Source organism: Terrapene carolina, unplaced genomic scaffold (assembly GCF_002925995.2).
Source record: "Terrapene carolina triunguis isolate 2854851 unplaced genomic scaffold, T_m_triunguis-2.0 Scaffold68, whole genome shotgun sequence".
Lineage (NCBI taxonomy): Eukaryota > Metazoa > Chordata > Testudines > Emydidae > Terrapene > Terrapene triunguis.
Genome location: NW_020664419.1, coordinates 21,967,329 through 21,992,082, shown reverse-complemented (window position 1 = coordinate 21,992,082; position 24,754 = coordinate 21,967,329). Strand labels below are relative to the sequence as shown.

Below are 24,754 nucleotides of genomic sequence, written 5' to 3'. Positions count from 1 at the left end.
AAGTGAAGCAGGGAGGGAGGTTGGGGAGCTGTTGTCACTGAGGCCATCAACATTCCATTTATTTCTCCTCCTGGCTCTGTGAATTCCAGCCCTGCTGCAGATTGCTAGCTCCTAGTTGGTGTGACAGCCAGCATGCTTTCTGCTGGCACTACCCCTTCCCCAGAATCCCGTTAGAGCCCACATCTGTATTTTCTCCAAAAATGTGTGCTGTTTTGCAAAGGGTTTTTAAAGCAATAGTATTTAAAGGTTTACACTAACACTTGTTTAACTCGTATAAGCATTTTTCAGAATCCAGCAAAGCTCTGTGAGGGACACAGAGGTTTATAGTCACACATGGGTTTCAGAGATTTATTTAAATGATTACATTACAAAGGTCTGAATCACACAGGTGGGAGGAGGGAAGTACATGCAAGACAGTAAACTCCATGAGGTTCCCCATATTGTGCCTACAGAGAGGCAGTGTATGATGCCTAGCCTCACCCCTACACCATGGAACTAACAGGTCTCTCAAAACCAAAGCATTCCTGATAGCTGCATGAATCTAGGGGGAACAGCTGAAGATCAGGGCCCTGGCCCTCTACATGGGGACCTGTGCCTCCACACTACGGGTATGTCTATACTACCCACCAGATCGGCGGGCAGCGATCGATCCAGCAGGGATCGATTTATCGCGTCTAGTCTAGACGTGATAAATTGACCCCCGAGCCCTCTCCCATCGACTCCTGTACTCCAGCACCGCGAGAGGCACAGGCAGAGTCGACGGGGGAGCGGCAGCAGTCGACTCACCACAGTGAAGACACCACGGTAAGTCGATCTAAGTACGTCGACTTCAACTACGTTATTCACGCAGCTGAAATTGTGTAGCTTAGATCGATTCCCTCCCCCCCCAGTGTAGACCAGGGCTAAGTCTCTGCTCTCCTTGATTCCCATCAGCAACTTGACATTTTAGCTCCTGCATCAGAGGGGTAGCCGTGTTAGTCTATATCCACAAAAACAATGAGGAGTCTGGTGGCACCTTAAGGACTAACAGATTTATTTGGGCATAAGCTTTCATGGGTAAAAAACCCACTTCTTCAGATGCGTGGAGTGAAAATTACAGAAGCCACACTGCCAGGGAATACTAGCCAGCCAAGCCGCCAGAAAACTCTCTTCTGAGGAGACAGGACTTGAACCCACATCTCCTGAGTCCCAGTGTAGTGCCTTACCATTACACCAGCCTTTGTTTTGCATTTTTGCTTGAAAAGCCTGTTTGAGCATCGCTGAGCTCAAACAGGCTCTTTCAAACCACACAAAGCTTGTAGAGTTTCAGAAGCAGCCTCAACATGTTCCCACCCTGAACACAGGCCAGGATTTGGTAGGTATTGCAGGCCCAGTCTTTTCTTGCAATTTTGCTGTAGGTCTGCCATACTTTTTTCAAGTGATGGTTCTGTGCATTGTCTTTTGTCTGCTTGCAGTTGTGACCATCTTGAGCTGATATGACACCTTGTCATAGGGTATACAAACCCCACCCTGGCTGAGAAGAGGTTAATGACAGCCTGTGAGCTCAGTCAGCCCCACTCTTTTAAAACCTGCCAAAGATGGCAAGCCTGAAGGGAGGAGTCAAAGAGGAAAAGCCCAGCTCAGTAGTGGCTGACCAGGACGGGTGGATCTCTTGTGCTAGGCCCTTGAAGGAAGGCCTGGCTGAGGCCAGAGGAAACCTAGAAGTTGCCTGGAGGAAGCCTGGGCTGGGACCCAGGGCCTATCCAGAGCCTCCCGGGGTAGGTAGGGACCTTTCAATTTGCTTTGTTCCCTATAACTGATCTGAGTCATGAGAAGTAGACCAGGCCTTCCTTGCGAGGTCCACATCTCCTTCTGGTCAGCCACTAGTGAGTTGTAGCCCACGAAAGCTTATGCTCTAATAAATTTGTTAGTCTCTAAGGTGCCACAAGTACTCCTGTTCTTTTTGCGGATACAGACTAACACGGCTGCTACTCTGAAACTAGTGAGTTAGACTCTTCCCTCTTTTAAATCCTGCCTCCAGGCTTGGCACCTCTCACAGGTGTAACAGCACAGGGCTGACGGAGCCAACAGGCTCTCATCAACTCCTTCCGAGCCTGGAGCAGCTGTCAGTAGGGGACACCAGCAGAGAAGACCCTGCTGCACAAGCTCAGCTATGAGCATGCTGGTGGTGAGTTACCCTTCTGGGTAATGTGTGTCTCAATGCTGTTAGAAAAAATATCAGGTTTCACAGTCCCAATATATGGGTCATTTTTTAAAATGAAATATGGTGGTGGGGAGGAAGGGAACTACTACAGTGTGTGGTGGAAGAGTGGATTTTAATAAAGACTATAGCTTATATTTGGGGGTGAGTTTTTTCACTTTTAAATTTTTGCTGCCTCCAATTTAAGCTTGGTTTAATAACATGTTATAATAGAAAAGTTCCACAGCCAAAGAAAATTGGCTATGCTGTACAAGCTACAAAAAACCTGGCCCTTTAAACCCAGTGAAAATGCCCGCAAACAGCTGTAATTTCCATCTTTTACCCCCCCCTCCAAAAAATCCCCCAAATTCCTGATGAAACTCTGTCTGTTCCTCTCAATTACTGTACACTCCAAGTAAAAAGATTTAAAAAGCCAGAGTTAAATGCAGCTGCAGGTAAGGGACATTGTAAACACACAGGTGGCAGGCCCTCTACACAGAGGAAGAAAACACTGCTAACACTGCAGAGAAGTTGCTTAGGAATAACTGCAGAACAAAAGGTGCTGTTAGAGCAGAGAAGCTGGAAGGTCTGTGGAGCAGGGAGAAGTGGAAAAGGCAGTGGGAGGTCTCAGGGAGGCTGAGGCAGATCATGTAGAAGATGTGCAAAAAATTCTCAGACAGCATGAGTGGAAAAACTCATGCTTGAAAGTTTTTTGCAAAATTGTTTAACCTGCAAATTTTTGCTATTGCAAAAGCAGGTTCCTCACAACAAATGTGTTTTTCCCCCACCCCCAAGTGAGTGCAAGTCTAACTCTGTTTCCTTGTATATACTACTCTGCTAGGCGGGAGTGGATGGTCTTGTGCTTAAAGCATTGCCCTGGGATTCAGGGGCATGATGACACCCCACCCACTACAACAGAGGCTTCAAGGGGTCCTCAGAAGGCAGCTTTATGACTGTCATTCACAGTGCCAGAGACAGGGGAATCGTCCCTCAGCTGAACCAAGGCTTTTTGGACCCATTTATGCTCTTTTACATAGTGTAAAGTGGCCAGCGTGGGAGTGAGGATCTCGCCCAAGAAATGTGTGTTCAGTTCTTGGTTCTACCACAGAATTGCTATGTAACCTTTGGCAAATCACTTAATCTCTCTCCCCCATTTGTAAAAGGGGGCATAATAATACTTCCTTTCTCCCACCCTTTGCCTGTTTTGTCTATTTACATTGTAAACTCTGTACTATGAGGTTGTGCAGTGGGGCCCTGATCTTGGCTGGGGCTTTGAGGCACTATTGTAATACAAACTAATATATTTTTGCTCCAAGATAATTATTTTACACTGTAACAACCTTACATCTATAGGATAGCCTTTACTTACTGTACCTTGAGTAATTTCTGAAACATTGAATACGTATGATGGGCTATTGAAGACTGGGAAGAACTCATTCATTGGAGTTATTTTGATGTAAATGTAGATATTATCTGGAAACATAATGGAAGATTAACTAATGGTTAAATATGGCTATGAAAACATGTGTTGAACATAAATGTATTTTGAATAACATTCCTCCTGCTATGCAGTAACAGCATAGGAAAAAAATCTCAAAGAAGAATAAAAGGGATACTTGCTAGTATAGTAAGGCTGGGCAATATCTTGCACCACAGCTGTCAAAGTATATTCCTCAACTGCTAGATTATCTGGATTTTCGAAATCCAGATCTCCAATCAACTAGATTTAAAAAGAGAAAACTGTATTTATACCTCGTTACATAAAGTCACAACACACACCAAGCAAATGATGATTTCCAGTGTTCTGTCAATGTGCTGGCTAAATACATATACCACTGCCCTCTTTGAATTATACAAGCAATTAATAAATTACAGGACTGAATACACTCTCTGGTGTCTAGCTGTAATTCCTAACTCCATTACAGCCAAGAAGATTCATTCTCCTTTAGCTAAACTTGTAGGGGCCCTGTGTTACATGTAGCAAAAGTCTTGATCTTTTTATCTTTGAGTTCAAAGCGTGTGTAATATGAGTGTAACAAGTCCCTTATCTCATGGTTGATCCATAAAGAGGAAAAGAACCTACTACTACCAACAAATAATGTTGATCCTTCTGATCAGAGGTTCTCAACCAGGGGTCTGGGGGCCCCTGGGGGGCCATGAGCAGGTTTCAGGGGGTCCTCCAAAATAAACCAGAGAGCAAGGCCATCATTGGACTCACTGGGACCCAGGGCAGAAAGCCAAAGCCCAAGCAACTTAGCTTTGCAGGGCCCCAGGCAATTGCCCTGCTTGCTACCCCCTAATGCCAGCCCTGGTTTTTAATCTACAGTACTGGATATGCAGAAAAACACTTGCTGTAGCACTGGTGGGCCATGGAGTTTTTATAGCGTGTTGGGGGAGTCTCAAAGAAAAAGGTTAAGAACCCTTGCTTTAGATAACATAAGAACGGCCATACCGGGTCAGACCAAAGGTCCATCTAGCCCAGTATCCTGTCTATCGACAGTGGCCAATGCCAGGTGCCCCAGAGGGAGTGAACCTAACAGGCAATGATCAAGTGATCTCTCTCCTGCCATCCATCTCCACCCTCTGACAAACAGAGGCTAGGGACACCACTCCTTACACATCCTGGCTAATAGCCATTAATGGACTTAACCTCCATGAATTTATCTAGTTCTCTTTTAAACCCTGTTATAGTCCTAGCCTTCACAACCTCCTCAGGTAAGGAGTTCCACAGGTTCACTGTGCACTGTGTGAAGAAAAACTTCCTTTTATTTGTTTTAAACCTGCTGCCTATTAATTTCATTTGGTGACCCCTAGTTCTTGTATTATGGGAATAAGTAAATAACTTTTCCTTATCTACTTTCTCCACATGACTCATGATTTTATATACCTCTATCATATCCCCCCTTAGTCTCCCCTTTTCCAAGCTGAAGTGTTCTAGCCTCTTTAATCTCTCCTCATATGGGACCCGTTCCAAACCCCTAATCATTTTAGTTGCCCTTCTCTGAACCTTTTTTAGTGCCAGTATAGCTTTTTTGAGATGAGGAGACCACAGCTGGACGCAGTGTTCGAGATGTGGGCGTACCATCGATTTATATAAGAACAATAATATATTCTCAGTCTTATTCTCTAAATCTCTAGATCATGGTGTGTAGGCCTATGCCAAAGGTCTCAGGTTCAGTCACTGATGATAATCCCTGGGGAGAGTCGTTACAAAGTGGTTGCCCAAATGGGGAATTAAAACCCAGTCTCTTGCATTGTGCCATACTTTGTAGCACCCTCACTGGGTTGTCAGCACTAAAGCTCAAGTCTCTACCATTTGAGTTAAAATAGTAACTCCTTCAGCCGGTAGCAGTACTAGGTTCTTATCCTCTATGGAATAACCAATGGAGGGGAAATGGCACATTTAGCCAGCACGTTACATTATACAGCCAGTGTGAGCAGAAGAGATTAGGACTATAAATTCCTGTGTTGTCATGCAAATGTTTCTTAGCCTTGATGAGGAAGTAGTTTGCGGTACATCACCATCCATCATGCTTCTGCAATGTTCTTTTGAATGGTATATCTAGGTGCTTGCTGGTTGGTGTATTGCACAGTTTTTATCCACAAAACAACCAACATTACACATGCCAAGCAACTGGATAGAGTTCTTGTAACTGCAGATCTGATATCAGCACAAGGAATCCATTGTTCTGTCATGTGAAATAAACAAGTGCAATTCCCAAGGTGCATTTGTATGAACTGATCACCTTGAGTAGCGCTACAGTTCTTACCAGTGGAGTCAGGAGGCGGTTTTGAGTTTGGGGCTTCTCGGGTATGTCAGTCTTTCTTCTGAATAGCCAAGATCTCATGTAGTATGTTACAAACACTTGTGTGAATTGGGATTAGCCTGGCACTGTTTAAATTGCTGGGACCTGCCCCTGGTTGCTTCTGTTATGCCTCCATATCAATGTTAAACAGGAATGAGTTTCAAAGCACTATCTTGACATTCATTATGTGCCCCCACACTCCTTAGAAAGGAGATTTCAAACAAGTCTATGGCTTTGGGTTTTTCCCCCCAGTTTTAACCATTCTTTCAGATTTTAGAACAAAGAGCAATTGTGCATCATGATCTCTAGACTCCATAGAGAACATTCTCACCAAAAAAAAATCATGCACGCATTTCATCAACAGTTTCACCCTAGCCCAATGTGAATAACAATTTTTCCTGAAAGGATAATGAATGTAGAGCATTGGAAGATACCTTAATTAGATTTAACAAACTGCCACCTTAATTGAGACTTCCTAAAACAAAACAATTAACTAACCACAATTCTTCCCGAGCCAGATGGATTCAGTGTAAATTTGTTACTTCCAAGTCCAGACAATCCAGTGAAGTTAAATTCATTATTTGGTGGTTCAACATCTATATCCTGGCAGTGATCTCGCAGGTCAAGGAGAAGTGTCCCAGTGGTGGCTGTTTCATATACCTCAAGTCTGTCAAAAAGAAATACGTTTCCCATCATGCCTCTTTACAACATTCCTCTTAACAGCTTTTGAAGTGTACTGCATATTGACTTCCACATACTTTTCAAACGAAAATCCCAGATTCCAACACCCCAAACTTTAGGAGCAGAGCTGAAATCTGATCTGTATTTTGTGGCTAACCCCTTTCTCTCTCTAATGGGCTGAACCAAAACCCTTAGACAGAACCCAAACCAAATGCTTGGAACACCTCTTAACTTTGAAACTAGCATCAGGATCTTAGTTTGATCCACCTCTAATTTTAAATGAGTCTCTTTTAAAAATCTGTGTTTCAGTACTCTGTCTACATGCTGCAATATGCTACTTCATTTGCCCCTTAATTGATACTTGGCCTCGGTTTTTCTTCACTGAACAAAATACTTAAATATATGCTTAATTTTACTCATGTGAGTAGCCCCATTGAAGTTGCTGTGGGACCAAAATCAATGAGACTACATGCATGCTTAAAGTATATGTTTGTGCTTTGTTGGATCAGGGCCTATGAGGGCATAAGGTTACTTTCAAATACTGAAATTAGTTGTTATTCTTTATCTTAGAACAGCGTGTGATATATTTCCAACTAAACTATTTACAGTAACCCATGATCTGTCAGCTGAATCTGATATACCTCAATCAAAGCAATTCTCATTCATCACATCAGTTTTGCAGAACTGAAGAGTCCTTTCCTCCATGAATGGAATAGTAGACAACCATAAAGTTGGAGTGAGTTTCAGATGTTCTGTTGTGGTGACTGTCATCTTGACAATGCCATCTTCTATTGATGAAAGGCTCGGATACCCATATTATAATGCAATGTCAAGAACCTGATCCACAATGATTTTACAGCTTTCTGCAATTCTATTTCCCACAGTATCTCCTCCATCTCCCTACTTCCTTATTGCTTGCAGGGATGGGGTGGAATCATGACAGCTCCAGTCACTTCAGTCAATACTCCTTGAGCAGCCTTGTATATGTCAGGCAAGATGGGAATAGCTTTTGCTTTGTCTGAGACATAGATGCATGGGGATTTATTTACAGGATGTGGGGCTCTATCCTGAGAAGCAGGGACCTTGAAAAAGACTTTGGGGTTATGGTGGATAATAACTGAACATGAGCTCCCAGTGTAATGCTATGGCTAAAAGAGTTAATGTGATCCTTGGATGCACAAACAGGGGAATCTTGAGCAGGAGTAGGGTCAACCTCTATATTTGGCACTGGTATGACCACTACTGAACACTGTGTCCAGTTCTGGTGTCCACAATTCAAGAAGGATGTTGATAAATTGGGGAGGGTGCAGAGAAAAGACATGTGAATGATAAAAGGATTAGAAAACATGCCTTATAGTGATAAATACAAGGAGCTCAATCTATTTAGCTTAACAAAGGGAAGGTTAAGGATGACTTGATCGTGGTAAGTAAGTAACTACATGGGAAACAAATATTTGATAATAGGTCCTTCAATCCAATGGCTGGAAGTTGAAGTTAGACAAATTCAGACTGGAAATAAGGTATAATGTTTAATCAAAGTAATTAACCATTGGAGTAGTTTACCAAGGGTCAGGGTGGATTCTTCATCACTGACAATTTTTAAATCAAGATTGGATGTTTTTCTAAAGGACCTGCTCTAGTTCAAACAGGAATTATTTCAAGGAAGTTCTATGGCCTATGTTACGTAGGAGGTTGGACTAGATGATCAAATGAGTCGCTTCTGGCCTTAGAATCAATGAAAAATGTCCCAAAGAGCTACAGGTTAAGGATCATGATGTTTAAAAACACAGGAGAAGAAGGTTCCTCATAACTACAGGATTTCTTCCTAACTGGGTGCTTCGTGACATTCTTGGAACCTCAAGTAGATTGTTCAGATCAATTTAATAATTTCTCAATTTAGAGAGAAACACTTTCCTGTCACTAAACTATCAATATGCTTTAATTAGAGAGCTATTCTCTCATTTCCTGATGAATAAATATCTAGGAGTTCAATCTAGTCAGAAGTGACTGTTTTAAAGTGAGTTTCTTGCCTATCACTCTGATTCTGTTATTTTTAAAAACTGCAGCAGATTTTAATAAAAACAAAGTGCTTAGGGCTCAATCCTGCTCTCAGTTACACCAATTGACTTCAGAGGTGTCACTCTTGAATTAAATTGAGTTAGACTGATATAAAACTGGATGTGAGATCAGAACCAGGCCCTGGGATCCAACTCTGTAGTCCTTGTGCAATCACAGATCCCATTGACCATCGCTGGAGTTTTACAAATAGACGGGTTACAGGACTGGGTCTTTTAAATGTGAATTGAAAAGATTTGACAAAAAATACATCCAATGGGCCTTACAACTGGAGCTGTGTGAATAACTGATTTTTTGGTTTCCTGGCAGTTCTGAAAAATCGTGGAATAAAATTCAGTTTGTATCATAGTGAAAAATTTCAGCAAATCAAAAATTTTAGTGGCTGGGGGGGTCCTACATCTCAATGAGTACCCTAATCACTGGGCTAAAGATTACAAGGGAGCTTCCTCCTCCTACAGCAGTTTTGTGAATGATGCCAAAACCTTGTGAATCCAGCTCTCCTCCCTCCTCCCAATTTTTTTAATTAAAACTGGCAAATTCTTGTCCAATGCATGAATAGTTTCATGTTGATGAAAGAAGCATTTTTAGGGGGCAAATAAACAGTGTGAAAAATTTCTCCCAGCTCTATTGACAACAGCACAAAAATGGAATAACACCATGGTCAGCCCCATGAACTGTGAAAGATTCTAAATCCTGCATGACACAATCCCACCTATCCCCCCTCATCACCCACATGCAGTATGAATGGTAGACGTCCAGGAGAAAATAGCAGGACTGATGGTAATTTATAGTGCTTGCAACTGCACACCAAACATGTATAATGGCAGAGTGGTCTATGCCCTGAAGAGTTTGCAGGCCAAGAACATGAAGATAGCAGACAAAGAAAGGGAGTTGGGAAAGGAGAGGGAAAAGGTTAAAATTAATAACAGCCAGAAGGGTCTGAAAGTCAACCGCTTAGAATGATCCCATTTAATAAATTCTAATGAAATGAGAGGGGTGAAAAGTCTGCCCCTGTTCTGGACAGAAATGATGCTATTTTTAATTATATACAGTCTATGGCCCCTCGATGCTGTGGTGATTGGCATCTGAATGGGAGAAAGAGATAAATAAAACCCTGATTTGGCACAGATGTTTTGGACTCAATTTTCAAACCTGAACCAACAGGATGTTTGAGCCCTGCATCTTAAGACACACAGTCAGCACTTACCAGTAGGAGCCAATAGGGACTGCCCATTTGAACACACACATGCAGGATCTAGGTGCCTAACTAGGGTGCCCTACATCAAATACTGGCCCCATCATATTGGTGAGAGACATTGTGAGTGGCTTAGTACCTGAAGTTGTACAAGCTACATTCTGGTGGGTTGTCATTGAGATCTTCAATAATGACTGTTATCTCTATTTCATTTGTTTGCCCACCACTGGGATTGTCCTCCACACGAATGACCAATGAGATGTTAGGCTGTAGCCGTAGGGGAGCAGCATCTCGATCTATTCGCATAGCCACGTAAATCACACCAGTGACTAAGAGGAAAGGAATGAGGGGTTAGATACTCACCACTGGAAAGGAAATGACAAGAATTCATATTTAAATATATTGTTCTCCTCAAGGACTTGATGGCTCAGGGAACTGGTGGTAAATATAGAGCCTTCCCTACCTCCACATCACAGCTGTTTGTTTAGTGATCTGAAATAAACTGATGCATTTTATCTAACCCTTAGCAGATATGTGTCCACAGCACAAAAATACCATGATGGCTGACAGCCTCAGCAGAGAGGCCAATAACTGACCAGGCATGGAGACTGACCTACCTTCTCACCCCTAGTAGGGGTCTTTGTAAGTCAGGGCTGAGGTACATTGGCAGAGTAGTGTTGGGAAGTGTGCACTGCTAATGTTCATGCTGTCCCTGCTCTGTGGCTAAAGACAGAACTTCATTTTCTAGTGCTCTCAAGGCAGCTCTAGATCTACGTATAGTAAGAATCATTCTCAACTATGACGTAGTGTGTCAAGTTCTGTCTTCACTCATTCACTTCTTGGTTATATACCCTTTCATCTGCCATTGTTCAAACAGGCTAACATGTCAGCCATGTATTACTATAGGCAAAGAGCCAGAAGAGGGTGACAGAATGTGTTTATACATTGTCTGTGTTTCTTAGTGTACTAATGGGGAGTGTAGCACTTTAAGCCCAAAAGGCACAGGGAAGCCAAAGCATTTAGAAAGAAGAAAAAGAGTCACTGAGCCTGATTCTACACTGCCCTGTGCTTTGTGTAGTCATTTACAACTGTGCCAATCTGACTGAAAGTGCTACCAGTTCAGAAGTGTAACATTCACTGACAGCTATAAATGACTCGAGGAGAACCCGGTGTGCATGGACAGAAGGCGAATAGGGTGCAGACGTGTTTCTCTCCTGTTATATGAGCTCGTCAAGTCTTCTGAGATGTCTCACCTGGGGGAAATAATGGATTTGAATTACAGGGGTTCTGTAGGTCTTATCCTGGGAGGGGATTCAGCCTGCACCATGAAGGACATTAAAGTCCTGGTCCTGGCCCCCTGATCTGACCATTTTGTGTTGCTCTCATGGTTCAAAGAGGCATAAAACTGCCCTAAGAAGGCAACTGAGGAGTCCTCTCGCCTAGAGGAATCCCAGGCTGGCATAAAGGTCTACATCACTCCCTCCCAGCCCACCTCTGGCAAAGTACGCATGTTGCAGGCAGGACCGAAGGTGGCTGGAGTGTGCCCTGAAAATCTCCAGCTGGCGCAGCAGCCCATCAGGGAATTTTGCAGCCAACGCAGATTAGGAAAACGGTGAGGCTACACTAATTTATTCTGGAGATGCCGGAGGGAACAGCCCTCAGGATCAGATGAGTTTAAGCCACTTTTGCCCCCACCCCCCACCCCTTCCACTTCCATGTTGAGCGCAGCTCAGCCAGACCCAAGGACCTGGCCCTAAGAATGTATTAACCCGATATAAAGTATGCTGCTTCTTCATAAGGGCAGTGACAGAAGGAAATAAAATAACTTAAAACTGGAGCCAAAGGAGTTTCTCAAACCTGGATTGTTTCTTTTCTTGTACCAAAAGGCACAGATAGATTGAAGGACATATAGTATTTTTGTTTGTCTTACATGGATTTATGGAGAAATGCATATTAGGTGGACTGATGCTGTAGACAAGTGTGCTGATAATGCCTTCACCATCTGGATCTTTAGCTGTTATATTGGCAACAACAGTTCCTGGGCTGTTTTCCTCTGGAATCCTGTAGACTCTCTCTTTCCTAGAGTAGACAAAGAAGTTCAACAGAGGCAAATAAATGTTCCCCCAGGCTCCTTTCCTAAGTGTCAATATTGCTTGACAATCATAGAATTGTAGATATCGGAAATAGAAGAGACCTGTTAGATCATCCAATCCATCTCCTGCAAATGGATTAGCTGTTTTCATTCCATCCACATGCAGGTTAAAAAATAAAAATAGCGGTAGCAGTATAAGGAATCTTGCTATGGAATAAACACAGTTACTGCTTCCAGGACAATATTATTTTAAAGAGCTTGTCTCAGTGGTGCAATAAACTTTTTAAATGACAGGGTCTGCTTTCCCCTGACTGAGCATGCCCAGAACTCCAGGCAACAATTGATTCACTTTATTTATAAAACTAGCTCAATATATTCACCCTGGTAGGGCTTGATTTCTCCTGAATGAGTTTATGGCCCAGGCATTGTTTTACATGCAAATTTGCATGGTTATTTGTGATTATTGCAGCTGCATGTACAAATGAGTATTCTGATGTGCAATTGCAGTTATTGCATGTGCAAAAGTAGGCATAGCAGAGCACCTAAGTCGGGGCTGCAAGGAAGCACTTATCTCTGCTTGTGCTCTATTCAATTATTTATCCAAAATGGAACAGCGTCAACAGAAGAGATTGATGGAGCCACACATCAAAATATCCCATACCTCAGTGTTTAGAGCACTCTCCTGAGAGATGTGGCAGACCTGTGTTCAAATCCTTTCCCACCACTCAGGCAGAGGGGGGAACTGAGCCTGGGTCTCCCCCATCTCAGGTGAGTGCTCTAACAAAGTGGTTCTCAAAGCCGGTCCGCCGCTTGTTCAGGGAAAGCCCCTGGCGGGCTGGCCGGTTTGTTTACCTGCCACGTCCGTAGGTTCGGCTGATTGCGGCTCCCACTGGCCGCGGTTCTCCGCTCCAGGCCAATGGGGGCTGCAGGAAGCGGCGCGGGCCGAGGGATGTGCTGGCCACCCTTCCTGAACAGGGGGCTTATGCATTGCAGTGGACCCTAAAATTGAGACTTAGGGCCCAGATTCATAAAGATATTTAGGCTCCTAACTTCCAGTTAAATCAATGGAAGTAAGGAGTCTAAGTACCTTTGTGGATCTGGACCATAGACCTTATTTTGACCTTCTGCAAAGGGGTGAGTTTCAGACAGTGTATGTCTTCATGCTTGACTTAGCATCAAACACGAGCTTTGAAAATTAACTGTAATAACATATACAAGGATAATGGAAAGAAACTGATCAAAGCGTCCAACAAGAGACTAAGAAGTCAAACCAAAATGAAAATAAATAGTTATTATAATAGTTATTAATGTTTGCCAGAAGCTGGGAATGGGTGACAGAGAATGGATCACTTGATGATTGTCCTGTTCTGTTCATTCTCTCTGAAACACCTGGCATTGGCCACTGTCGGAAGACAAGATACTGGGCTGGAAGGACCATTGGTCTGACCCAGTATGGCCGTTCTTATGTATTATCATTAGTTTATTATTATTTGTTTGATTGTGGCACCTCAGAACCCCAGTCATGGAGCAGGACCCCATTGTGATAGGCTCTGAACAAAAAGATAGTCCCTGCCCCAAATAGCTTACAATCTAAGTTTAAGAAAGATGGATATAGCAACAATGAGACATTGTATCAGTTAATGGCTATATTACAGAGTCTCCCAAAAGGTTGAACCAATGGATGCTGGGGCTGAAAAGTCTGAGAACCGTTTGTATTTTTAGGGTACAAAGTGAATGTTTCACTTACGTGGTAAAGTAAGGTGGTTCGTCATTGGTGTTAATGATGTTGACTATCACTGTCCTGGTAGTGCTCAGCCCTAGGCGGTCTGTCACTGTTATGTTTAACAAATAACTGTTAAATATAAAAACAAAATCAAACCAGAATCACTCCGTGGATTATATGCAGTAGGTCTCTGTTAACAATGAACAACGAGAATGATCAGCGGATCAAAATGAATACTTACGTATGTGGATCTCTCTCAAAATCAAATTCTTTTGTGGAAGAAATGGTTCCAGTTTGAGAGACAGTGAATGACTCTGACACAGGAGTACACGAATACTGGAATAAAAGGATTATGAATTAGCATCTTTATCTTTTTAAAACATCCAGCCATTCATTCACGGGCTTAAAGAATGGATCAAGGAAACATATGCCCCACATTTACAGTATTGCCCCAGAACTCTGTGTAAGGAGATGTACAGGCATCATGGTCATCAGCAGGATCAAACCCAGGACATTCATCACCAGAAACACAAGCCACTGTCACTTGAGCTATAGAAGTAAGTCTGCTGGTAAACAGCATGCAGGGCATGACAGTGGTTCCCATTAGAAAGAGACATGGTCACACACCCCAAGCTAGTCATTGTGTCACATTTGCACCAGATCGATTGTTGGCCTCTCTGGCCTTCTGGTACTCCTGCCATAGCTCCTTGGCTTTCACATGGCACTGCTGCTGGTCCCTGTTGTAGCCCTTCTCCTGCATCTGCTGAGCAACCTACTCATAGACCTACTCATAGATATCCACATTTCTGTGGCTGGTTCAGAGTTGTGCCTGCACAGCCTCTTCTCCCCAGAGACCCAGGAAATCCACCACCTCCTGTCTCCTCCAGGCAGGAGCACGCCTGGGGTGTGTAGCCAGCATGGTCACTTGGGCAGTTGCACTCAACAGTGGAGAGCTGCTAGGTGTGCTCGCCAAGCCAGGCAATCAGAAAAAGGAATTTCAGAAATTCATGGGGCTTCCCGTCTACCTGACCCAGGGCAGCGGAGTTCACAACAGTGACCAGAGCGGTCACTGAGGGACATTATGAGACAGCTGCTGGTGGCCAGTAATGGTTGACATAAGTAACAGAGTGTCTACACTCACACTGGATCAACCTAACTACGTTGACCCTGACTCTATGTTGCTTGGGGAGATGGTGTTATTAAATCAGTGTAGTGGGGCACTTCAGTCATCAGGAGCCAAATTTAAGTGGAGACACATCCACAACTAGGTTAATGTAAGGTGCCTTGAGTCAACCTAACTGTGTTGATTTAGTTGGGGATTGGTGATTTGGTTGGGGATTGGTCCTGCTTTGAGCAGGGGGTTGGACTAGATGACCTCCTGAGGTCCCTTCCAACCCTGATATTCTATGTGTAGTGTAGATCAGGCCTAACTTAACAAGTGATATTCTAGAACATACAGAATCAAATAATGATAAGCCAGGTGATCAGTAAAGTCTTCTTAAAAATTCTACAGCCTGCTCAGCTCGTGCTACTCCTCTTGTGTTACTTCTTGGGCTTGTCTACACTTACATTATATAGCGCTCTAACTTGCAGGCTCAGGGGTGTGAAAAATCACACACACACACACACACACACCCCGAGCGCAGCAAGTTTGACCGCTGTAAAGTGCTAGTGTGGACAGGCTCAGAGGGCTGGGAGTACGGCTCCCAGCACTCTGAGCTATTCCCCCCCGTGGAGGTGGCGCTCTCTCCCAGCACTCTCCCGCGACCACACTCGCACATAAAAGCGCTGCCGCAGGAGCGCTCCCGCGGAAGTGCTTTGAACTCTCTAGTGTAGACTTAGCCATGTGACAAATAGAAATGAAATAGAACCGAGTGTAACCATAACTCATCTCCTTTTGTGATATGTTTAACTGAAGTTGCTGAAAAAGCAGCTGAGTAATCAAATCAATTAAGCTAACAAATTCTTGTCAATGGACCACTCTAGTTTTCCTGCTGGGAGTATTATTGTATCAGCAGTCCATCATTTCTGCATTTGCATCTCCTTATTATGGCTGGGATTTATCACCGGTTCAAAGACTGTTGCTGATGAAGAATTCACTGCAGTTATTTTTTTCTTTCATTGGCAATAATAATTAACCTAGAGCTAAATCCTGAGGCCTTTACACCTTTTCTTATTCAGTCAAACCCACATTGACTTCAGTGGGAGTTGCCTGAGAAAAGACTGAGTAAGGAGGTCAAGAAAGCAGCTCCTACGATTTAATTGCTCTTTTGAGTAATGCTACAGGCTGAAGTAACACCTGAAATGTCTGTTTGTGATAATGTTGTATCTTTCACCAGTTTCTCAGGTAAATGCAATTACCCTTTCCAGATCTGCAAAAAGTGACTTTTCAGACATTCCTGCTGATACCCAGAACCTTTTCATATCAGCTAGTGCCATTTTTTAAAGCTGTTGGCCACAAATCACACTGTTTTGCTTTCCAGATAGCTAAATGCTGACGTTTCATTGCATGAAAAGTTATTTCCCCAATGTTTCATTTAAAAGAAACTTCATTGTAACAAAAGATTAAAAGCCCCATTTAACCCTTACTCAGTAAAGGGGTTTTAGAGACAGTTTGTAAGAAAGACCCCGTTACCTGCTATATCTATGATGGGCCATATCAAAACTCTGTCTCCAAACTCTAACTTCGGGGTGTTCAAAATGTATAACCCACTCCATACCCCAGTGGTGAGGGATAGGCGCCTTCTTATCAAAAATAACTTTCTGCTGTTCTACTTTATTATTTAAAATGTTTCATTTCAGCTGACAATATACCTTTTTCTATATGCTTGATTAGTGAGCTCAGAGGAGAAAGTTCCTGGAATTCATTATATTTCAGATGCAGTGGATTGCATTGTCTCTTTTTTCCTTTAATTAAACTTACTGTGAGTTGTGACTGTTCGGGATCAGATGCATCAATCTGGTAAATAACTCCAGGAGGCGTTCTATTTCCCTCCAAGATATAAATCATTACAGCTGGATGAATAAAAATATAGTCGATGTTAATTTTATATTTAAAAAGGACACAGCTATACGGACTATATCAGAACACCTGATGCTTGTACTCACTCTACAACTCAGTCTAATTCCAAAATAAACAAAATACCCAAACACACACCAAAACAACACACAGCTGGGGCAAAAGAACATGCCCCCATGCTGTAAATAGACAACCATCAATATTTGCGATTGTGAACCGTACATCACTGACAGACAGAGCCCCACATAAATCATATCTTGAACTGGTCATTGGTAAATGGCCTGGGCTAGCCTGAATTTTTATGTTGTTGAGGGATTGTGACTAGTGCCACCCACCTGCCTCACTGGATGGGAAACCTGAGGGGGCCAGCAGCAATTGGGATAGGCCCAGTTGAATGTGGGAAGAGACCATGTGCTGAGAGGATGCAGGGCTGCCCCTCCCCTTCAAAGTCTCTAGTCACTGGTTGGCAAGCTTGGGGCGGAAGGGATCTGATTGGTCCCTCACTCTCTCCTTTCATTAATTTAAACCCTAGCTTGGGCCTTGTAAGGCCTCTTGCTTTTTGCTCCATTCTAGCAGCCTCACCCTCTCCTCCTTGTACTAGCAGCCGTGAAACTGTGTTTTGTGGTTGCTGTAGCTCTGATTAAAGAGCAGGAGTACTTGTGGCTGATTGTTTGCCTGTTCTGGGGTCAGGAATGAATTTTTTTCTTCCTGTAGGGGCCAAACTGGCAGAGGGCTGGGGAGGTTTTTGCCTTCCTTGCAGCATCCCAGAGGTACAATTAAGTTAAATAAGAGCAGAGTTTAATAATTAATACTCAATAAGGATGTTATTTCATCACAACTTTCGAGTGTGGTTAAAAGGATAAAAGGAATGGTTCACAGAAGTAAAAGACCTGGGATTTTACTGGTGGGCCTTGGGTTCATGGGATAGGGGGAGACCCTGAGGCCTTCGTGGTCTGAGGTCCCCCCCCCCTTTTATTACCCTTGGTCCCCCTTGGGGACAGGAGTAGGACTCAGAATAGCAAGCTGAGTCCTAGAGGTAAGATGAAGAGAGTCTACCTGAGTTGTGGGTTATTGGGTAGGGAATCCCTTAACCCCCACATTGGAGCCACTTAAAATGCCTGGTAGGTGAGAGTATGGCTAACAGGGTAGATAGCACTCTGTCCATGTGTTAAATGTAATAAAGTTGTGGCCTGCTGCTTTAAAATCCATCCCTGTGTTTGTCCTTTTTCTTCGCTGTGTCTACATCAATTCAGTTCATATCATGAACTGCTAGGACTAGAATCTCATGTGCCACATCACTGGAAACATGGGAATCCCAGCTTTCCTAAGTTGTATAGGAATTATTGCTAGCATGGGTGGTTAATGAGTAAGGGACCTTTAAATCATTATTTACTGTAGACTTTTCCATGTCTGCTATGTCCTGTGCTTATAGAACATTAATCTGTCCCATGACCATGACTGGCTGCTCGTGCCCTAAGTAGCAGCAGTAATCCCCAAACAGAATGAGGATTCCTAGATGGCAGTGATATGAATATAAAGTTTAATGAAAAACAGACACATTTTAACAACCAGTGAATGTGCCATCAGTGTTAACTGTAGCTGGTATTGTTAACTAACCCCACCCAGTTAGACAATTCATATGTCTGTGTTCACTGATTTACTGCAGTGCTAGCTGAGTGTTAAACTGATACATTTATTTTTAACAAGCTCCTAAGTACAGCGTGTTTCATGCTGTGCCCATCCCCTGAAGTGTCATTATGTCAAATCTAATTATTATTTTTTATAGTCGCACCCACAATGTGCTAGGCACTGTCCATGCTCAGAAGACCCAGGCCCTTCTCCAAGGAGTTTATTTTGCCTCTCGTACAAAGTATAGTATAGAAGCAAGAACGCCAGGGATGCTTAAATGTTATTTGTTAAATTGGCTGTTTTTCAACTAGAAATGGGCCTGAACCAAAACCTGCACTGGCTTTTAATCCTTAACCTTGGCAGGGATCAGTATTTAAACTTAGATCCAAACTTCATCCCTGGCCTCTGCCAGTGAGCCAAAACCCTGAAATAACATTGCCATCCTCCTAGCTATTGAGGTGTTCCTAAGCCAGAGCTGGATCCATATTTTGTACTGGCCCATCTGTACTTTTGGATAGGAAAAAAAATATCTTTGAATGTTTAATAATTCATTGCTGTTCTATACAAAAACACCCACAGTGTTAGAACACTGAAGTTTCAAACTGAAATTCTCAAAAGTCAGGAAGTGACAAAATTATGATTTCTCTTGTAACCTTAATTCTGCCCCTTTGTATGTGCATATGTTATACAGCCTTCAGTTACATGATGTCATGGTATAAGTTCTGCAGGTCCCCTCATTACTGAGTGAGCTAAATGGGTGCTCAATGAGCCAGACAGCTGTTTGATATTTACTTTTATCCTCTTTGAGATGTGGGGCCATGTACTGAACATACACTGCTCTCCTTCCAAACCCCACCCTGAATGAGGAAGGGATTCTGTGAACTCCAGCCTCATTCTCAACACCCTGACCAATTGCTGCAGCGAATGAAGCAGAGGTGCTCCAAGTTCCCGCACATTGCACCCCTTACACAGATGGGCCAATATCACCGATCACATGGAGGTAGTATTTTTTGGAACACTGCCTCTTTCCTTATGCACTATCACAGATCATAATCCCCATGACCTTACATTTAAAATTGATTTCCCACTTAAATTTCTCTCACACAGATGCAAATTCACTGTACTGCTGTGCAACACTGACTGAGCACTAGCTTTATTGTCTTTCAGAAACTCTTGCACATGCATAAAGTACATTTATTTAAACCTTTGTTGCTTCTCCAAATCCAATTCAGTTTTCAACAAGGCATTAAACAGTACGTCCATAACCAAGTGACTATGCCTGGTTCCATAAAAGGCTGTCGAGACACTCAGCATCACAATGCCTAACTTTTAGGTGCCTAGAAAACACAGGAACAACACTTCAATCTGAAAGGCCTGGGTTAGCCACTAGGCTCCTATATGAGGAGAGAGATAGGTGCCTTAGAATGTGATCCACAAAAGCCAACGGGCTAGGTGGGATCTGCCTAAGCTAGCCAATGGGAGATGCTGATGCGGGGGTTGTGTCGTAAGCTACACACCCCCAGGTCAGATTTCCATACCTAAATCCAGGCTGCTAGGAGGTGCCTATCTTTGCTTGTGATTCACAAACTGGGAGAAGGTGGGTGTTCGGCCGCCTAAGTCACATGCAGGGAACAATCAGAGACTGCCTAAATCCACATACAACAGCCAGGCATGAGCAGGAGAAGGAGCTCCCTTAATATTTAACCCAAGGGTTAGGGTATTTGCCCAGGATGTGGGAGACCGCTAGTTCAAGTGCCTAATGAGGAGAAGGGATTTTAACAGGGATCTGCCACCTCTCAGGGGAGTGCCCTAGCCAGCAGACTATAGAGTCATTCAAACTCTTTTTCTGGCTCAATTAATATTTAATTGTTCAATTATTTAAAATGGAACAAGAGAGATTGAGGGAGACTGCATAGCCTAGGGCACTCACCTGAGAAGCGGCAGATCTCTGTTCAAATCCCTTCTGCTCACAGGCATCAATTTTTCATTTTTCTGGGTGGATGCTCCACCCCCGCTCTGCCCAGAGGCCCCGCCACTTCCCCCAAAACCCCATCCTCGCGCTGCCTGCCCCCATTCCGTCCTCTCCCCCAAGTGCCTTCTGCCCACTGCCAAACAGCTGATCGGCGGGTGGGTGCTGAGCACCCACTATTTTTGTTCCGTGGGTGCTCCAGCCCCGGAGCACCTACGGAGTCGGTGCCTATGCTTCTCCTCACCGTGCAGAGAAAGGACTTGAACTGGGCATTGCCCCCATCTCAGCTCAGAACCCTAACCACTATGGTGAAGGTTATAAGGGAGGGCCTCTTTTCCTGCCCCCACCCCAGCTGTTTTGTGTGGAATTAGGCAACCTCTAATCAGGCCCCACAAATGATTTAGGTGGCCAAACAGTTTGTCTTTCCCCTGATTTGTCAATCACTTTGGGGCTTAGGTGGGAGATTGGCACCCAGATGCGTGGAGGGATGCTGCAGTGTGCATGTTCAGATGCAGAAACTTAGGTGTCAAGAGACTTTAGGTGACTAGAGGGTTAGGCGCAGCCAAGGGGAGTTTTGTGGATTGCAGTGATGCCTAACAATGGATGCGGATGTTTATGTACTTTTATGGATCCCACCCTACCTACCTGTCAAATGGGAAGTCTCTAACAGCTGCCACTGAGGCACTTCAGCTAATCAAAAAAAGCTCATAAATATTTATTGTTAGCAGTAGCACTGTTTTCTTTTCATTCTTTTGGTATTTGAAAATGCCTGACCCGTTTTTAGTGAAAGTCTCGGGGGGAGGGGATAAGTCACTCCTTGAATGAGATCAATCACTGAATTTCATCTGAAAATATAAAACATAGGTGACAACAACGGTGACCCTCCAGAATGGAAATATTTGGCCAATCTTAACTATAAGCATTGCTAGGCATTCTGTCTATAACATTTAGTGATTAAGGTTTAGTCTCCCAATGTTGTAATTTCAAGCATTAGTCTCTTTTGTTACTTCCAAGCAGTTCTCTTACTTTGGTCTGCCAAATTGCCACGAAACACAGGAGGTTCATTAACATCTGTTATTTGGACAGTAAGTATTTGAAGGTCACTTGCCCCAGCTGTATCATTAACATAAATCTGCAAATCAAAGCTGTTTGGCATAGTTTCATAATCTAGAACAGGATCTCCAGTGGTAACAACCTGAAATGTAACAAATTATTAGTAGCACACTATGCAATCAAATCTGTAATTATTGTATATAGGAATCAATACATATAAAAAGGTGCCATGTTGGACTGGTTAAAGACTGAGGGCTACAGGAAGACGCACCAACTGAGGGGGTAGTGCTATAGGCCCCTGTTGGACTATTAAAGACTGAGCCCAGGGAGGGCTGCAGGACATTTTGGACTGTATCCCCCGGAAGGGCTTTGCTTGTTTTGCACATGGAGAGAGTGTGACTTGGCTGGAGGGCTGAGTCACCAAAGCCCCACTTGACAAGCGCAGTGGCTGACAGGGGTCGCCGTGAGCAGAGGAAAAATGGCAGGCATGCACACCCTCGACCAGGGAGCGCTCGTGGGAGGTGGGTGCCACCCTGTCACACAGTCTAAATGAGAATCTAGATGTTTTTAAGCAGATTGGGTCCTGCTTAATAGAAATATACCTTCAATTCACAACAATTAAACATTTTCACTGATTTCATGAACAGTGTGTTAAGCTACATATTCAGCTTTGCTGCTGCTGTTTTTAGATGCCTCTCCAGTGAAGAGGAAGGAGATGCTCGATTGTCTTTACATAGCACGATGGAGAAATACAGCATGTCATATGGAGGTGAGCCTGGACCACACTATGCACCTCTGAGCAGGAACAATTCTACCTCCAACTACCGATTGCTGCTGATAGCAGTATGTGCTCTTGCCAGCTGTGGGCCTGGAGAGGGGGAGACCAGATATACTCTCAGCTATACACTGCTCAAAGCAGGAGACTTGGTGCATGGGCTAGCATGTTCCTGCATAATGTGTGGGGAACCTGCTCTGCTGCTTTTGTTCTGTGATGGAGGGTAGGTAAGAATCTCCCTATGCTTTCCTCCCAGTCTCACACCACTGCAGCAGAGGGCAGTGAAAACAGAGAACAAGTATCATCACACCACCATCAAGGGAGCTTCAGCCAACCGATATAGTTTTCAGTTATTCCAAATGCCCTCTGCTGAATGGGAATATTCCCTTAAGACTAAGGGCTTGTCTGTGCAAATAATACGTGGGCAAGCTGGGGTGTACACTAATCTACACTAGCATGCCACGCATTCAATGTCCTGGGGGACCTGCTGACGCACACTAAAAGCTCAATAGTGCGATTGCGCTTTGACCTAAGCCTAGGTGGGTAATAACGCAGACTACTTTGACTTTAAAAGTGTAGCCTGTAGTGTGGAAAGGAAATCAAGCAGGAATGGTACACATAAAAGGGGTTCATTTATCAATGACTGTGGCCTCCTCAGAAATTCCCAAAAGAATCTCATGGTTTTAGGATTGTTGCAATGGGAAGAAATGTGCTTCACAAAGCAAGGTTCTAATTGTCAGCCCCCATAATTCATGCATGAAAACAGCCTTTCCCCATATCTCAGCAAAGACTCTAATAGTAGAGTGTAGTTCTGGGGCATCTCAATACTAGGAGTTCATTACTTTTACAAAATAAGGTACTAAACGTTCATTAGAATACTACGCAATAGCATAAATAATTAACACTAACTATGCTTGTCAAGTAAATAAGCTAATTACATTTGTGCTGCATCATCCTAGATTTTTAAATCATGTTTGTTCACTTGCCTGCTAGTTTGCAGAATTTAGTAATTCACAATGGAGTCATTGGGACAGATTTTAGGGCACATCTACACTACAGCAGCACAGGTATGGTTCAGCAGTGTAGATGCTTCATACATCTACAGAAGGGGGTTTTCCCTTTAGGGTGAGCAGATAGCAAGTGTGAAAAATCAAGACACTTTTTTTCAGTGGTGGGGGGATATAGCTGCCTATATAAGATAAAGCTCCTAATATCAGGATGTCTGGTCACCCTATTTTCCATCGATGTAGGTAATCCACCTCTTGGAGAGGCAGTAGCTAGGTTGATGGAAGAATTCTTCATTGATCTAGCTGCATCTACCATGAGGATTAGGTCGACCTAACTACATCACAGAGGGTGTGAAAATTTTCACAGCCCTGAGCGATAAAGCTAGGTCAATCTATTTTTTAGGGGTAAACCAGGCCTCAATCTGGCGTTGCTTCACCTTTCTGCTTTGTTAACTTGTTGTCCCTCAGATCCTGCAGCTGATCTGTACTGCCCTCCAGTAAGTTAGGGAACCCTGAGAACTGCTCTAGCTTGTTCCAGCTGTGCTGCTGTGCAGAGCCCCCAAGCAGGGCCAGCTCCAGGCACCAGCGAAGGAAGCAGGTGCCTGGGGCAGCCAATAGAAAGGGGCGGCAGTCCGTCGGTTGTTGGGGCAGCACGTCCGGGTCTGCGGCGGCAATTCAGCGACGGGTCCTTCCTTCCTTCCGCTTCCTCTTCGGTGGCAGCTCCATCGCCCAGCTTCAGTCTTCAGCGGCAATTCGGCAGCCGCTCAATTGGGTTTTTCTTTTTCTTTTTTTTTTTCCTTCACCACTTGGGGCGGCAAAAAAGCTGGAGCCGGCCCTGCCCCTAAGGGCCCTGCCAGTAACTGAGGATATCTGGGGCCCCAGCTATACCTCCCTTCCCCAAACATACCATCTGCATCAGCAGCCAGGAGGGTGGCGAACCATCCCTATGGCAGCTCTATGCTGCCCAAGGATTCCTCAGTACTGAGGGAGCCTTCAAGGAGCTGATGAAACTGGATTCAGCTGTTAAGTGAGGGTACGTCTACACTACGAGATTAATTCGAATTTAGATAATTCGAATTTGGGAAACAGATTGTATAAATTCGATTGTGCGCGGCCACACTAAGCACATTAATTCGGTTTTTAACCACATTAATTCGGTGGTGTGCGGCCACACTACCCCATTAATTTTAACCACAGTAATTCGGTGGTGTGCGGCCACACTACCCCTAATTCGAATTTACAAAATCGATTTTGGTGCTACTCCGCTCGTCGGGGTGGAGTACAGAAATCGATTTTAAGTGCCCTTTAATTCGAAGTAACTGGCTCCGTTGTGTGGACGGGTTAAGGATTAATTCGGATTAAAGCAGCTAAATCCGAATTAAAGTCGTAGTGTAGACCAGGCCTGAGGCTGACGATCTTCCCATTAAGGTGAGTTAGTAAGATTCTGTTATAGTGCAACAAGTTGGATTCAATGGGGCCTGATTCTGAATTTACATCACCCTAATCCACATGGGGGTAAGTAAAATCAGAATCAGGCCCCGGGTGCTTTT

General features: G+C 43.8%; 1 protein-coding gene across 1 annotated transcript in view; it reads right to left on the bottom strand.

Moving 5' to 3' along the window:
• Positions 1-24,754, bottom strand: part of CDHR3 (cadherin related family member 3) — a 74,516-nt gene that overhangs the window by 31,650 nt on the left and 18,112 nt on the right. Inside the window, exons 4-12 of the mRNA XM_026648903.1 lie at positions 21,396-21,564; positions 16,676-16,767; positions 13,994-14,088; positions 13,777-13,881; positions 11,868-12,016; positions 10,077-10,266; positions 6,484-6,652; positions 3,800-3,899; positions 3,554-3,652 (exon numbers count right to left, since the gene is read on the bottom strand). Coding sequence (XP_026504688.1) covers positions 3,554-3,652; positions 3,800-3,899; positions 6,484-6,652; positions 10,077-10,266; positions 11,868-12,016; positions 13,777-13,881; positions 13,994-14,088; positions 16,676-16,767; positions 21,396-21,564 — 1,168 coding nt within the window. The remainder of the gene's footprint in view (positions 1-3,553; positions 3,653-3,799; positions 3,900-6,483; positions 6,653-10,076; positions 10,267-11,867; positions 12,017-13,776; positions 13,882-13,993; positions 14,089-16,675; positions 16,768-21,395; positions 21,565-24,754) is intronic.